This window comes from Numida meleagris, chromosome 5 (assembly GCF_002078875.1).
Source record: "Numida meleagris isolate 19003 breed g44 Domestic line chromosome 5, NumMel1.0, whole genome shotgun sequence".
Classification (NCBI taxonomy): Eukaryota; Metazoa; Chordata; class Aves; order Galliformes; family Numididae; genus Numida; species Numida meleagris.
In genome coordinates this window covers 41,386,306-41,403,918 of record NC_034413.1, presented here as the reverse complement: position 1 = coordinate 41,403,918, position 17,613 = coordinate 41,386,306, and the positions used below count along the sequence as shown (strand labels likewise).

The 17,613-nt window shown below is 39.7% G+C and overlaps 2 protein-coding genes across 2 annotated transcripts in view; one reads left to right on the top strand and one right to left on the bottom strand.

Moving 5' to 3' along the window:
- Positions 1-6,571, bottom strand: part of C5H2orf88 (chromosome 5 C2orf88 homolog) — a 29,823-nt gene extending 23,252 nt beyond the window's left edge. Inside the window, exons 1-3 of the mRNA XM_021400401.1 lie at positions 6,471-6,571; positions 2,342-2,398; positions 1,282-1,468 (exon numbers count right to left, since the gene is read on the bottom strand). The gene's annotated coding sequence lies outside the window, so the exon portion shown is untranslated. The remainder of the gene's footprint in view (positions 1-1,281; positions 1,469-2,341; positions 2,399-6,470) is intronic.
- On the top strand, positions 6,029-13,251 carry MSTN (myostatin). The gene is made up of 3 exons (XM_021400400.1): positions 6,029-6,810; positions 8,912-9,285; positions 11,771-13,251. The coding sequence occupies exons 1-3, from the start codon at positions 6,438-6,440 to the stop codon at positions 12,149-12,151; spliced, it is 1,128 nt and encodes a 375-aa protein (XP_021256075.1). The 5' UTR covers positions 6,029-6,437; the 3' UTR covers positions 12,152-13,251.

Sequence of the window (17,613 nt, the reverse complement as noted above, 5' to 3'; positions counted from 1 at the left end):
AAGAGAGGGGAAAGGGGGAGGGGAAGCGGGAAAAAGAAAAAAGTAAGAGAGAAAACAGGGAAAAGAGAAAAGAGGGGAAAAAAAGTAAAAAGAGTACTCTTCAGACCCAGAGCACTCTGCATCTCCGCGTCCCAGTGGGTGCCATTCTCGCAGAGCCCAGCAGAGGACAGGCCGCACACAGCAAACCTCCAATTCCCAGCCTGAAAATCCCCACTCCACTCTAGGGAGGAGAGTTGTTACCGTCAGAAATAACAAAATGAGGGACTTTGGTGCTTCATAGGCCCTGGTTGTGCAGAAGGGAAACTCATCCCCATCCAGCACCGGCTCCTTCTAGGAACTGCATGTTTCCCAGCACACAGCAGCAGTGCTCCAAGCGGAGCGCTAACATCCCAGTGGGGTGGCTCCTGGCTTCACACCTCCAAGGCTGACAGTGACAATCCCACCACCATTTGCAGGCTTCTGCAAGGATTTCCTGGTTTTCCTCAATGCCCAGAGATGATGCTCCCTGCTTGTTAGTCGGCACTGAAAGCTGCCGTGGACAATGAGTGGGCAGGCACACTGATTTCAATTTCATGCCTGCACTTGGGATCATGCTCGTACCATCCACTCCATTCCGCTGTGACATGGGCCTGGTTTTCCTCAGCTATTTCAGTAAACATTGAATATTAATGTCAGGAATTCTGGGTAGAATTATAAATGATGCAGGACTAAAGAGAAGAAAGCATGCTGTAGCAAGGAGGGAGCCTTTAGAAATAAACAGGTGTTTAACAGGGCCCTACTGTAAGATTTATTGTAAGATTGGTAATGAAACATCACAATGAAGGCTGCAGAATAAAAAGCTGAATACAAAACTCAGGAAAAACAAGAAGCATTTACTGTAAGTGCATCCTCCCTAAAATGTTTTTAAGAAGTCCAGTGGGAATACATTTCCCTATCTACTTGTAAAGTTCATTTCCATTAGTATATCTGGTCTGTTCTAGAGCAATGATGTGAATTAATAAGCACTGGAATATGCAGGAGAGAAAAACACAGTGGGAAAATTCTGGCCCAGCACAAACATACAACTGTGCCCTGCAGCACTAACTCACAGTCAGAAGACAGTGAGAAGAGAAAGCTGTTGGATACCAGCTGAAGGAGACCCCATGTCACTCCCCTAAGCCTTATCAAATTCAGCGGCAGTTCCTGGGTGAGCTGAGAGGTACATCAAAGGCCAACATTGCCACAGCACCAGTTTCCCACCCATTTTATTTGTTTCTCCCATTTCATCTGTTGCATACTTACGTGCCACTGCTGATGAGGAAAGTCCTGAGCAGGTAAGACTCTCTATCTCTCTGAGCTCCTGAGGTGAGGAAATCATCTGCCAGGCAGAGTGAAGTTTTGTGCTGGTACTTCAAATGTGGGCACAGACCCGAGTATGCCTTGAAAGGAGACTCCGCAAAATCCCAAATGCATGAACTTCTTGGCTTTCCTGGGAAAACAAGAGAGCAGGAATTGAGGAGTTGCAGCAGATTGCATCCAGATGCTGGTGCACCGTGGCATCTGTATCCCACACCATGCTTTTCTCTTATGTGGAATTTGCTCTCTATTAACTGGAACTCAAAAGTGGTGAAAACAAGACGAGCTTGCTACCTTCTTTTTTTTGGTTGTAAGTCAAAGCAGTTAAACATCCATGTCATCAAGTAGCTGATGTAGCACAACGTTTAGAAGGTTATATATGACCACTTCTGTAGGAAAATATACAGAGAAGGACAAACTATTCTAGGGCTTTTGTTACAGACCTAGGTTTCTTCATAGTTACAGATTTCTTAGTTAATGGTAAAAGTTTTAATTTAAACTGTAGTTATTTATGACTAACCGTAGCTGCAGCTTTAATTTACATAATGCAGTTGTGGTGATGTTTTCATAGACTTTTTGTTGTTGTGATATTTCTTTCTATGTTTCATTAGACATTACTTTATACGTGCTATCAAGTTCAATAAAATGCATTTTTTCTTACAATTCAGGTGTCTGACATAAAGCACCTGGTGAGTTGAGACAGCTGGGCTCATACTTAAGCACTGAAAGTACCCCAACTCCATTGCATTTCATTATATGTCTCATTTTTTCTATTTAGTAGTAAATTTTCTAACCAAAATTACTTCATAACCATTATGCTCAGCTTATAGCAAAAAAGTAAAAGATGAATCTAGCTGAAAATATTTTAAATGGAATTTTCTCTCCTTTTTGATATCTTATTCTAGAAACAGGGGGGCTGGACTTGACAGTCTCCAGAGATCCCCTTCAACCCCTGCAATTCTGTCATTCTGAAAAGCGATATAAGGTGACTGAATGAATATCTTACCCAGATGTCCAGGAACTTCCTTATAACATTCGTTATAAGAATAGAAACCAACTGGTTCTGAAATAGAACAAAAATCATTGTGAGCAACAAGTGCATGTTTACAGTGCGTTTCATCACACGTGACTTTTTATTCAAGTTCTGCCTTTTGCAGTGAGACAATTACGGGAACAATTTCATTTAAGTTCAATAACAGAAAAAAAGGTGAGTGAATTTCTAGTCTTCCAGTCTGCAAGGAAATGTTTGACAATCTAGCCTACAACAGAACGAAGATGCCTGATTTCTGGCACGGTTGTAACCTACATCCTTCTCCTTCCCTGCCATGAGCTCCTTCTTACTTCTGTTGCTCTTTCTTGGAAATGTGCTGGTTCCCCTTCCATAGCCATTTGGTCCACCCTTGTAACAAGCTCAAATCCCATCCTGTCCTATCTATCTTTTCTGGGTTGCTGGCCAGGCAAGAGATGACCCAGTGTAGATGGTCCAGAGCTATCAGTGTGCTGACTAATGACTAAGCACATGCTGATTGGCTAATTAAAGGCTGCCAAAAAGGATGGGTAATGGTTGGGCTCTGCTTGCCTTCTCCTCAGGGACGGCATTAGTAATCTCCTTTTCCTCTACACAGTTGATGTTTTTCCATAAAACTCACAGTAACACAGTGTCTTCAAAACCTCTGTATCCATCATGTTTGGGTTTGATTATTTTTTATATTTTCCTTAGGTTTTCCAATGAATATGAAAACTGCTGGTGGAAAGGGGAAAGCCAAAGGGCAGCTGACAGGTAGACAGATGTGTGCCTTTTCTCTTTTGAAAGAGACACATTCTTATGTTGCTTGATTTTGGGGGCCTGAGTCATGATCTTTGAATAGCCAGGGTTGGGAATACTGTTTGCTATTGGCAGGCACAGTGGGTAGAATGACACAAATCCCAAAGATAATATTAAAATGCCATAAAGTTCAGTAAGATGTGCATTTCATTTTTAACTCTTCTTTGGTTTTGCTGATGCTAACATGCTGGATATTTTAAAATCATTTTTGCAAAATAATTTTTTTGGGAAATACTTTGGTTGCTTAGTTTTCAATTATTACTTACTTTTGTCACCTCTGTCACCTACTTCTGTAGCCAGCATTCTCCTTAAATGCCACTATGAAAGTCATAAAGAAAAAACATTTCTATTTGGCACTCTTAAAGAAATTGAGTGCTTCAATATCTTCTGATTAAATGCTATGCCTTAAGCTCTCTCCAAATTCTTGCAGTCTCAGAAAAGAAACAGCAACAACAAAAGATGAAGACAAAGTTATTCTACTAACAACTGACAGGTATTCAGAGAACATTGATATAAAGTGCATATCATGAGGGAGCCACTGGAAAAATCTTTCTTATGGTTGTGCAGCTGCTGCTGAGTTCTGGGGCACTGTTTGTGCCTTAGGCAGGTAGTCCCCCTGTCACCTCACCAGCTGCCACTGCTATCTTCTACTTTTAGATAGCAAGTATGCGTGGTACTAAGGAGGATTGGTTTGCCACCGTGCATCACCATGGTGGCTGGGAGAAAGCTCTGCTCTTGCTCAGAGCTCAGTGGCATTTTGAGGCATAAAAAATAAAGGATTTTGGTCCTGCAGTCATAAACAAATGCCTTACTGAGGGGAAAAGGGTGGCCTTTTTTTTGCAGAATTGTTAGACAAGATTGACAAAAAATCATGCATTAGTTGACAACCAGACAGTGCAAGACCTTGAATGAGAAAGAGGAGGCCAGGTACCACACCAGGCAAGCTGCTGCAGGGCACTAAGAGGAGACACAATGAGTGGCTCCCAGCCAGTCTGCCAGATATTTAATGATACTGATTTTAATGACTGCGTCAGTGTTCCTACCTGTTTATTGATGGATCATCATTCTCTTTGGAACTGTATCTAGTGTGAAACTTGGCACTATATCAAGGTTTCCACTCAGGTGTAGATTCCCTTTTATATTCAGCTCTTTAGTAAATCTGATTAGTATAAAATAGCTTTATAATGACATTCATTGTTATAATATATTAAAAACAACACCACAGCACAAAACAAATAAAGAATCTACCCAAACCTTATAACTATTCTGAAACTGGGTTAGTGATTTTCAAGACCCTTCATGTGAATCATCCTATCCACCATTCATAAAGAAGTTTTTCCAGCACCTGTAATGTACTGGCCTCTTTAAAGGACAAGAACATTAAAAGTCTGTTTAAAACAGTATGTTATGGGCATGGCACTGCAAACTCAGATCTCTCCTGATTTCTAGTTCCAGTGAACCATGAGCCCATGTATGTTATCACATATTGAAAGCAGTTGCACGAAGTACCTTGTGTGAAAACAAATGCTCAGGATATAAGCAGTCAAAATGCTTGCTTTACACATGGATTTGGCTGAAATGTGAACATCAGGGTTAGACCCTAAAGCTATAGCCTCGAACGTGTGAATGCGATACATTTACTGCTTGCATCAAGTTTACACCGTGGAAGGACAATCAATTTCAACCAAATACTCAATATTTATATTACTGGTCATGAGCTGAATATTAGGCTCAGTTCTGTGCCATGTAGTGAATTTTCGTGCCCTGGAAAGGCAATACAAAATAACACAGATGACCAGGCAGAAAAATAGCTCTTTAGTTGTTCTGATCCACATCATCCTATGCAGTAACATTCTTCCCATATGAACATATGCAAAAAAATCCCTGTGTTTGCCACATTTTCAGGTGTGCTCATAATGGAAAAGAAACAAAAAAAAATTGGTGAAAAACTGACAATATGGTCCTAACTTAGATAGGCAAACTCTGGCATATTGCATGAAATTCCAGGATTTGTGTTTGTTCTAACATCTTGACCCTCAACTCCCCAAATGAAAATTAATTCCTTTTTTTTTTTTTTTGCTAGCAGCATGTCCAATGTCATCTACATTAATGTAAGATTTTATAAGCCATGACCTGTAATTATACAATCCTGCTTAGATGTATCTTGTGCAGAAAGCATATTAAAACCATAATTTTAAAAATATAAGCGGGATACAAAGAACTTACAGATGCTTGAGTAGAAAGGAAAAGAAAACACACTATCACTTCAGTTGGCATAATACAGAGGTATTCTGAACTGAAATAAAATAGGATATGGAAAATGAAGATTTACTGACAGGGATTTGAATGTTTTATGTCTTTTACAACTTTCAGTAATAGTGAAAAAAACCACCTGGAGTATTTCCGTGTAATATTAGAGTTGAGTAGCTAATGATATTCCTTAAAAATACCTTTGCTACTAAAAGTCTCTCAGTATCTAATTTGCTGCCCAGGATTTTGCTGACAAGGCAAGCTTGCTTTACTTAATATGTGTCCACACACTTCTGTAATTAATTTTGATACTAAAGGGTCAAAGAATTAGCACTCACTTATAGTCATACGTGCACAAAGTCTTTATTCCTGCTTATCTAGTACCTATCAGAAAAACCTATTGAGGTGTTCTGAAATATGAACAACTTAATACACTTTAACTGTTGAACAACACAGATTCCTAACGTTTGCAATGTATTGATAATGTATTTTTTTCCTTCTTGCTAACAGAAATTCCTCAGAATTTTCCTTTAGATAGTGCAAACTTTCAGTCAAAATAGCAATGGAATCCTAAAGCAACTTTAAAGAGAGCTCTGCCTCAATTCATAGTGCGGCTATGTGGTTGGTGTATATTTAAGAATGATAGTGCTGTCGTCCAGCACTGCTGCCCATAGTACTTGGAAATATATCCTTTCAGTATGTGAAGACATATCCTCTATGAAGCCACCAGATAAATCAGTTCACCCTTGGCTGTAACTAAATGCTGTCTAGTGACTTGTGATCGACAGGGCTTTAACCTCTGACAGCTAGATTCATTGTTGGGACAACAACCAATCGTCGGTTTTGACGACATGAGCCTAATCAAAGTTGGAGTATAAAAGCCCCCTTGGCATATATAAGGCACACCAGTGTGGCAGGCTGTCTCTCAGATTGCATTTGCTTTCACGGATCTGTTTAGAACTGAAAGAAAAAGGGGAAGAGGGAGAGGAAAAAAAAAAAGGGGAAAAGCTGCAGTGACTGTAAGATCATGCAAAAGCTAGCAGTCTATGTTTATATATACCTGTTCATGCAGATTTCTGTTGATCCGGTGGCTCTTGATGGCAGTAGTCAGCCCACAGAAAACGCTGAAAAAGACGGACTGTGCAATGCTTGTACGTGGAGACAGAATACAAAATCCTCCAGAATAGAAGCCATAAAAATTCAAATCCTCAGCAAACTGCGCCTGGAGCAAGCACCTAACATTAGCAGGGATGTTATTAAACAACTTTTACCCAAAGCTCCTCCACTGCAGGAACTGATTGATCAGTATGACGTCCAGAGAGACGACAGTAGCGATGGCTCTTTGGAAGACGATGACTATCATGCCACAACCGAAACGATTATCACAATGCCTACGGAGTGTAAGTAATAACCCTGCTGCTTTCGTCTCGCACCGCTCCTCCGAGAGAGTTGTCTCCGTGCTGTAGAGCCACACAACTCCTTCTCAGGCTCTCCCAACAGGCTGCTGGCTGGAGTCTGCCGGAGGGAGGGAGGAGAGCGTATTTCTAAAGAATTTGAGTCAGGTTCAAATGACCGTGTTGCGAGCCTTTGTTTTACTGTTCATTTTTTCGGCTCCTTATAATGTGTGTGCCCTGTAGCACACTTAGATTTGCCAGTTGCTTTAGAAAGCAAAAGGAGATCTGTAGTTCAGTTGGCTCTGTTATTTGCAGCATTCAGGGCATTCCCTATTGCAGATAGAAAGTGCAAGTGCAGCTAACAAGATAGCTATATTTTTCTGCATGACATTCCACCTGCTAATGTGTTTAAGAGCAATAGAAATGAGTAGAAATACAGCTTAGAGTAGGAAACCTACTTAACTACAGCATGTTACAGCAAGTGCAAGTACAGAGTTAAATTCTTGCTTCTTTGCTGATCCCATAAGCTAGCACCACCCACCTCTTAGTTAAAACTATATTTTTAAAGCAAATATATGTGTAACAGATTTAAATGTTAAAATGTCCATGTTATAGCAATCAGCTCCAGTAGTCGTGCCAAGGAAGAATGAAGGCATTTACTGAATGAGCAGATTCTAAGTTATCTTCTGAGTGCTAAACATCTGCTACAGCTCCTATCAAGTATCTTTTGCACAGCTAATACTATAGTATCTTATGTTCTTCATCAGCTAAAGTATTTGGCTGTGGCAGCTGTTTTTTAAAATATCACTTTTGAATATGATGTCAAAAAGGAAAACTATGTCAGGACATATAAGGCAGGTTAGCAGTTACAGATATCATTGCAATACATATACTAGAATAATGTCAGCTGCTGTAGCCAGCTAAAATGCATACAAGGACAAAAAAAAAAATAGCTTCATCTGTAAGATTTTTTTTAACTTTAATAAGATGCATATTTAATGGTCATACATTATTGCAGCCTTATCACAAACTGTCAGCAGTTTTATTCTAGCCTATTATGTCCAAGATTTCAAAACTATTTTAATTAAACCTCTATAGAGTTACTACTGGGGAAAAGTCATTATGCTTTATTGCTCTATTTCCTTCTTTTTATAAAAAGCCTTTGAACTGCTATAAATATGCTAAAGAGGCAGTTATCTTAAGTGATCTGATTTATGAGTGTCAAAGATCTGTACCGTTTAAGATAAGCATTATCTGCTTTATCCTGGCATAGAGAGACACTATCATGACTAGGTAGGACAGCTGCTCTATAGGCTACAGGAAGGAGGAATGCAGCAGCACTGCACATGATTTTCCTATAGTAATGTTGAAATGAAAACAAATCTTTAGATTAGCATGTTCAATTTTTTTTTCCACTTAGAAAAGAAAATAAAGTGTTCAGGTAGTTTGCCTCTATTTGCACAATCCACAGCACCCTAAGGTTGTTTAGTAAACTAAAAATTCCTAGAGGTGACATAAACGTTGAGTCAGTTCATGCTGAGTTGCTGTTGCTTTATGAAGGTCCTCAGATGAACAGCAAAAGTGGGCTTGCAATTGTCCCTGTGAAGTGGCATTGGCTGTGCCCTATCCTCTGGCAAATTTTGTCTGAGAAAGAGACTTTTCTGCAGCTGCATGGGTCAGCCCACAGTGCTGGTGTGATGGCCAGATCCTTGAGGACCACCAGAGTACCTCTGCAGTGCTTTTCTTCTCTTGCCTATTATTCCTGAATTTCTGCCTGTGCACATTGCTCACTCTGCATAACCTACAGATTGCAAGGGATCAGCTACAGTTACTTAGAAAATGGTTAGTCAAATCTTCTTTTAGCCTGCTTACAAAGCAGCCATCAATTCCTTGTCATGTTATGTTGCTGTTAGGTGACAGCATAATGATTATATTTGCTGTAGACTGTAAAGCACAGAAACCGAATGATAGTGCATCCACTTTGTTACCAATACTGTTTATGTAATATTGTAAGACATCCTACATGATCTGGAAAAGAATTGGGTTGATATATGCATATTTCTTCTTGTTCCCTGTTCAGTAATTTGTTCTTTCCATTCATTTATAGCTGATTTTCTTGTACAAATGGAGGGAAAACCAAAATGTTGCTTCTTTAAGTTTAGCTCTAAAATACAATATAACAAAGTAGTAAAGGCACAATTATGGATATACTTGAGGCAAGTCCAAAAACCTACAACAGTGTTTGTGCAGATCCTGAGACTTATTAAACCCATGAAAGACGGTACAAGATATACTGGAATTCGATCTTTGAAACTTGACATGAACCCAGGCACTGGTATTTGGCAGAGTATTGATGTGAAGACAGTGTTGCAAAATTGGCTCAAACAGCCTGAATCCAATTTAGGCATCGAAATAAAAGCTTTTGATGAGAATGGACGAGATCTTGCTGTAACATTCCCAGGACCAGGTGAAGATGGATTGGTAAGTTTATTAGAAAAATTCCATTTAAATATCTTGGTTTTTTTACCTGGAAAGTGTTTGAGTTTTGTTTTAAGGATAAAAGTGGAAATATTGTTTAGTGAATGGAAAAGAAAGGTTCTATATACCCAATTATTTTGCTCTTTGCTCTCAATTAATGGCAAAATCACTTTGCATTCCTGTGCCTCCATTTCCCTTTTTGAAAAATTAAGATGAATTTCATTACCTCAGGGTCATGTTGTGAAGCACTGATTGGAAAATATTTTGATACTTATCAATGGATGGTACTAACAAAGTAACGCTATTTCCAAACTTGAGAGCAAATACTGCTTAACGAGAAGTTATTTTGCATAAAGAAAATAAAAACTTTTCAACCCTTTCTCTGATGAGAAATTTGCCTTAAATAGCATTGAAGAGATTTTTCATTCAACACCTGAGAGGGTTTCTCCCTATTCTGTATGCATGTATTTTCTGTTGATGACTATGAAAATTATCTATGTTTATGAGTCCTAAATTGTGTATCTTTTAATATGTGACAAAATGAATCATTCCTCCTACCATAAATATTGGAATACGTAAATTCTGCTAGATACAATAAATGCATCACAATGATGAGGAATAGCATAAAGTAACTTGTAATTTCTTGCTGTAAGATGAACAAATTAGATCTGAAGTGTACCAGTTGAACTACAGCATTTTCCTTGTTGCTTCCCCAAATTGCTAATCATCTGCAACCATTAAAATAGCTGAACTTACTAAAATAGCTGAAACAACCAAGAAATTTCTGCTTTTGAATAAAGTACCGAGAAAATAATTTTGCTTTGATTGCTACACAACAGACATTCTGTTTATGTAGCTATGAGATGTTTAACTTCATAGCAGGGTAATGGAGTGAAAAGAATCAAGAGGAAAAGCACATCTTAATTGTAGATCCATCACAGATGTGAGTCTCCCATAGTTGAAAGAGGTCAGCTAGAAATCATTAGTGGCCACATTACCTCCACCCATTCAAATATCCAACAAGGTGTCTTCACTCATGTGGATAAGCCAAGGTTTTCCTAGAGCTATCACCATCTGTAAAAACAAACTGAATCAATAGCAACACAGGGTTAGATGCTCTGCAGCCCACAGCAGAGGAAAAGTATCTTCTCTTTCCTCCAGCTCCTCTCCAGCAGCTCTCTGTAGTGGGATGCTCCTCTCCAACAAGCCTCTCTCTATACTGCTTATTTTTGGAAGGAGCTTTTCCAGCAGCTGGGCAAAGTGTAACCCTAAAGGTGTGTCTCTTGAAAGGAACCAACCTGAGTAGCTGTTAGCTAGGCTATTATTTATTCCTGAGGAATGCTGTTCCTTAATGCATCATCCCAGTGGGCACTAAACAGGCACACTGTGCTGAAATTTCTGTGGAGCAGAGGAAACTTTGGGAACTTTTTCAAACTCATGATTGCAAAGGTTGCAATTTCTTTCAATTCTCAGTTAAGAACTGTGCAAAGACACCTTCAGTTGGAAGAATGTGGCTCAGAGCTCTGCCCAAAGTACTCTCCTGGCCACAATGCTCTCTCAGCAGACAAAATATTAGTTGTCCCTCCAAAGTCAGTGCAGCAAATCCACCCCTCTAGCTGAGTAAAAGCTGTGAAATGGAAATAACCTGCACCAGCAGGTGAAACATTCATTTCTACCACCACTCCAATCACTCCATCAAACTGTAATTAGAGAGATTTCCTGTTCTCTTTGGTCTGGAGGAGAAGCCTTACCTGATATCCAGAAAACTCAAATAGAATACCATTTTAATGGAGGGAACTTAAGACAAACTTGCAAAAGGGAAACCAACACTGGTTGGATCCTGCTCTTTAAATGTGTTTTTTTTTGTTGGTTTGTTTAGAGGTTTTTTTTTCCTTTTGTGAGTTCTTCTATGGAGAAGAAAGAAAGAAAGAAAGAAAGAGAGAGAGAGAGAGAGAGAAAGAAAAGCTCTTATTGTAGTGCTAAGGAAAATAATAGCTAAAGTAAAAACCCAGGATTCTCATGATTTCTGAAACTTTCTCTTAGCAGTTAATAAGAAATGATGGTAGAACCGAGATGATAGTGATTTCAGGAAGAGATACTCAGAAATTAAAACTCCTTGGAGAAGCAGCAGGGAAATGCTGGTTGTCAGAATGAAGAGAAGAAATAATCCCTGAGCAGGGAACAAATGCAGGAGACTTGGCTCTGGGCATCCTGGTCTAGTGGATGGTGACCCTGCCCATGGCAGGGGGGTTGAAACTAGATTATCTTTGATGTCTTTTTCAACCCAGGCCACTCTATGTTTCTATGATTCTATGACTTGGATGAGGAAGAAGTTCTTAGAAGGGTAGAACTTCAAAAATGTTTGCAAATGTTATTTGAGAATATTAATTTGATATGTTCAAGTCAGAGATATCTATTTGCATGTTTTTACTCAAATTACATACACCTACCTTGTTAATACTTCCGATTCCTTTTCCTCTTCTCTCAGAACCCATTTTTAGAGGTCAGAGTTACAGACACACCAAAACGATCCCGCAGAGATTTTGGCCTTGACTGTGACGAGCACTCAACAGAATCTCGATGTTGTCGCTACCCACTGACAGTGGATTTTGAAGCTTTTGGATGGGACTGGATTATAGCACCTAAAAGATACAAAGCCAATTACTGCTCTGGAGAATGTGAATTTGTATTTCTACAGAAATACCCGCACACTCACCTGGTACACCAAGCAAATCCAAGAGGCTCAGCAGGCCCTTGCTGCACACCCACCAAGATGTCCCCTATAAATATGCTGTATTTCAATGGAAAAGAACAAATAATATATGGAAAGATACCAGCCATGGTTGTAGATCGTTGCGGGTGCTCATGAGACCATCGTGAGATCTACCACCTCATAAATTGTGGAAGCCACCAAAAAAGCTATATTCCCTCAACCATCTTTGAAACTGTGAAATTACATACTCTAGGCATTGCCAACATCCATATACTGTACAATCGTACAGACCGCATTAAGCACAACACGAGCTACAGAATGTGAACTAAAAGACAATAGAATTACCTAAGGGCTGGCTTTGAAACAGTGGACAAAGACGCTACAATCAAAATCACCGGATTTAACAAATGAGTTTCTTACATTGTGAGGGAATCAATATTCAGTCATTCAGACAAAAATTTATATGCAGTTTTCAACATATGTTGGTAATCAAAAGTAAGCTCTTTCTCATCTGAGGACAGAAGGAGTGGGCTCTTAAATCAACTTCTTCACAGCTTCACTTAATATTGTATTTACAGAAAATATATACTGGTAACATATACATCACTACACAATACCACCAGAATCGTCCTTGAACACTTGAATATATAGTGCAGAGTTGTGAAATGCGTAAGATGAAATTCCACGTATATGGACAAATCCTGAAGTTAGGGATGGTATAGTGTATTTAGCGTGTTTCCATTCCTTTTTTTCATTAGTATGTTAGTAATCAATGGCAATGGTGCTACGTAAGCAGGCTGAGTAAATAGAAGGATAGTTATCTAATTGAAAGAATTTAGAGTAATAATGAATTCGCCCTATCCTCAGGTACACTATTCAACATTCGCAAGAAAAAGATATTTTTTAAAGGAAGGTGAATAGTTTTCTAAACATTGTAAAACAAAAGGCAGCATGGAAGTCTAATGTTCAAACCATAATCCCATATTGTAATCTGCCTTTGCAACATTACCGTTTGCACTATGATAAGACAATGCAAATAGTTGGTTGCTAAAGATATTGTTAAAAAACCACTTTGATATAACTGACTTGTGTAATATGTATGCATCAATATTTTGTAAATAAATGTTTATTTTTTAATCACTGTTGGTATATGTTCATTACAAGAAAAGAGTGATGTTAAGCTGTACTTTAATAAACAAAAACCAGTATTCTCTTCATAATATAATTTCCTGGTTTTTAACAGTCATATGAACAAACAATGCAACAAAGTAAACCATACGTACAGAACGATACCATATTTTGTATGTTTTTTTTTACATTGGCATGAGCCATCTGTGGATAAATGGTGGGTGTTGACATGTTTATAAGATTTCTTTAGGTTACTGTCTTTATGGTCATTTTGATCCACACCCAGTTTTCCATACGTTGAATGTTATGTCCATAAGTAATGATACCACAAAAGACTGCTATTAATGCCTTTTATTATGTTTTACATTTTGCAACAAGATATCATCTTCATTTGAGTAAACATAGTAAGCAGATTTCCGTCCAAATTCTATATATTCCCCTTGTGATAAAAAAAATTGTTGACGGAAATTAAAACATTTTCATGTTAATGTAACACATATTTTTGCCGTATTACAGAATTCAATTTTGATTTTTTCTTTGTGTTAAACCATCATAGAATTGCAACAGTGATTATTTTTTCCCTTTCATGTATTTTTTGCGTAGGTGGTAAATATTTTGTATCAAGTTTTTTGCCTTTAAAAAAAAACATACAAGGATGAAATTTTAAGTGATAAAGTTTGAAACTTGAAAAATGAGCAGATTTTCAAGTATTTCTTTTGAACTATGAGGAGTTCTGCTAAAGCTGTGCCCAAGCATCACGCAGATATTCAGCTTCTCCTAATACAGTTAATCACAGCAGACCTCTGGAGCCCCTATATACACCTTCAATTTAGTTTCCCACAAGACACACAGAGTAAAACCAGTTTCAAGCGAGCAGGGTTGTTCCATCAGTAGTGCACAGGATGAGAGCCCTAAGGCACACTGAAAGCCTCTTATGCTGCTCAGAGCTTTCCATAGCACAGCATGCAGCTAGACTCCTGCTGCCGTTAGCTGAGGTTGTTCATACAGCAGCAGCTGCAGAGGTGTCAGCATCTTGGAGCTGATGGCAAAGAAGACATTGCCAGTCTCCACTGCAGTGCTGGTACAACACCTGCATGCTCACTTCTACTCACAGTAGCTAAACTAAAGCTAATGCAAATGCATTTACCTCACATAAGGACATCCTTGGCTGTGCCCTGCACAGATGTGTTGCATGGGCGATGGGAGCTTTCCTGCTGGTCTAACCCCTGGCATCATTGCCCTCCCGCTTGCTCCTTGGCCTCAGCTTCTGCTGAGATCTGTGCTCTGAGGGGAAATGCTTCCAATATGCTTAAATGGAGCTCAGGGAGAGCTTAACAGCTGACACAGGAGTCATCACCACCAGGCACGTGTAAAGTGCAGCTTTTCACAGAGGTACTGATTTGCTGAATACGGGCAGATTTCAAAAGGAACAGCTAAAAGTCAATCACCTTCACAGTTTTAGGTCTACTTTCCGTTTTCACAGAGTCTAGGTTTGTTCTGTGGTAGTTGGCTAGTGGTTTTATTTTCCTTCCCCCCCTTCTTTTCCCTCTTTTTCCTTTTTTTTTTTTAAAAAAAAATCAGAGATTACTGAATTGTCTCATTCTTGGATACAAACAAGCTCTTTTGGCACAACGTCTTAAAAAAAGAAATTGGCCTGAGACTTGGACAGTCCAATCCAGGCAGTTGCATTTCGTTAAAGATACAGCAAGGCAAAGTATGGCGTTAAAAAATGAAGTACTCCACAAACTAAATAGCCAAATGATCCCAACTCCACTTGAACATTTAGTGAAAAAAATTAAAAGTAAGGAAATTGAAGGTAGATAAAAGGCACTAACTAGAAATGTTATTTATATTATCTAAGTAATTCAGCAAAAATGTCACCAAGAGCCTGTTATCTGTTTTAATGAACCAAGCCAGCTGGCGCATTAGCTTCATCCCAAGAACGGCACTTAGAGCAGCAGCATCTCTGCACATCACAGCTATCTGTGCACTGATGCAATGAGACATGCAGCAAAGGAGCGCTCACTGAACCACTCCTGCCACTGCAGCTGCTATCCTCTGCAGTCTGCGCCTGTGAGTGTTCTGACCATAACGCTCCCTTGAAATGTATGTTTCATGTTTTGCATCAACGAAATTGGATGTTAACAAGCTCTGGAAATGCTAAAGCTCCAGTTCTCTCTCCTGCTTCGTGCAGAAAAGTCCTGACAAAATCCAGAGGATTAAGTTAAGGTACAGACCACCTTATTAATTTGTATAGGCATGAAGTACTGCTCTGTTCACTCTTTGCTATTTATAGGTAATCAGAAAAGAACTTATACTGCCAGCATCTCCTGAAGCAAACTTGTGCAAAAAGCAATAGAAAAGGGCAGGCATACAGTTTGTTCAGCACTAAGCAACTATGAACCAAATTGCAGTAGATATTCCACAGCCTATTGTTTGGTACTTCAGAATTATGGACAACGAGAAGCCTGGAAGACATCTGTAGGTCAGGTGAAAAGATGGGCAATGAGCTTTGCAGCACTTTGGGTGTAAATCTGCCTGACACTCACCATCCTTGGCTGCTACAGCTCACTCTGAAGCTACAGGAGAGACTTCATTTTCTTCAGAAGTGGACATAATTCATCTTGTGTGTGTTTTCAGAATGGTACAGCTTCCAGGGAAAACAAAACAGCTCAGTGCCCATGAGTCAACCTGTAACACATCAGTTTGTAACCTAAAGGCCATCTCTTGCCACAATCTCTAAATCTAATTATGTATCCAAACAGCTCCTGCACAGAAATGTCTTTCACTAGAAGTCAAAGACCAAATTTAATTTCCAACCTGTTGCTTTTCTATTATATTTATCATACTGCACTGTGCCCTTAGAAGCAAAGGCAATCCCTCTGAGCATTGAAAGGATTCAGCCCAGATGAATCCTAGCTGAGGAAAGGCAAAGAGGGGCGAGCCGTTGCCCAGCACTGTCTCCTGTTACTCCTGACAAGTGCCACATGACCTTTGCGAGATCTGGTTAGATGGGAAAGCATAATAAAACTCATTTTGTGGCAGGGAATGCAATTTATGTTCTGTGTTTGATTAGTAAAACTAACAAGAGCCCTTGAAGACATGTAACGGTATGAGAAGAGTATCCTGGAAAGCATTAAGGAGGCATTATTTGATTGACAGTTCCACAGAACTGTTTGCTCAGAGCAAACTTGTCATGCATGAGGGATGGTTGGCTTCTTCATATTCCAGTACAAAAACTGAGATTTAAAGGAATGAGATGATTTAATGGGATGTAGAAAAGACTGCAAGAGATTTTATCTTCCTCAGTTCAGGAGGTTACCAAGAGACGTTTGCTAAACTTTGATATCCTCTACCATAAACAAATCCGCATTTAAAAATCTGGAAGAGGTATGTTCTTTGACAAGAAGATAAATGTTCTTTGCTTCAAGATAAATCTAACTCAGTCAGGTGCATCAGTAGCCTGAACACATGGCATTACACAGCATAGTCAAGATCCAGCTTATGGCTTGCAGTTAAGATGATTTGATTTGTGGGCTTTTCCTGCAGAAATATTGTCACATTTTTTTCCCCTCATCGGTTTTTCATGTGATAGTAAACAAATGACAATTCTAGCTGAGCACCAGTATTACAGAGATTGCACTGCAAATTCCAGTGCTGCAGAGCACTCTGAAATAATGCTCATCCTCAAACAGCACGCACAACAGCACACAGAGCATAGGCTCCTTTGCACTGCAGCATGCGCACCTTTGAATGAGAGGCTTATCCTGCTTTCGGCCAAGCGGCGAGCTTCTCTCCCGCCAGCGCATTCGTCACCATTTTTCATGTCGTTATCCATCAAGTTCGGCCCCGCTGACATATGAACCAGCCAAACCAAACACCTGGCTGTCACGCATTATAGCATCAGGTTGCAGCACGGCGCCAGGTGGTCCCACGTCAGGCAGATGCCTGTGGGCTGAAGTCAGCTGCCTACTGTATGCCGTGAGCTGGCCGCGCTGTCACATGGGCAGTGCAGCGAGGTGCTGGGGAAAGAGCCTTCTCCTTGGCTGTGGCTGGCACCAACTGCGGTAGGTAGGAGCTCCACCTCACCCATCAGTTTCTGGCACATTGCTCACGCGTCACCACCAGAACAGCATCTGAAACGCCTTTTTTGCTTGGAGTACTTTGGAAATGTGATGCTTTAAAAATTGTGCCAGCTCAAATCCTATACATCATCTCCTTCTTATGAGTTTTTAGAGTCTTCCCCACTTGTGATAATTTATATAGTAATGTTTAAAAGGAGACCACCGATTTTTCTGCAGCATTTATGCTGCTACCTGTAAGTCAACATTGCAAAACCTGTTTACTGGCTTGCGGACACATGCTCTCTTGGAATCAGAGTATTAGTCTGTGGGTACCAGGCTTCACACTCAGCTTGCCAGTCACCCAGAAAGATGCAGAAGAACCCACAGCGTTCCAGCAACGACCTCTGTATGGCCAGAAGCACCAAC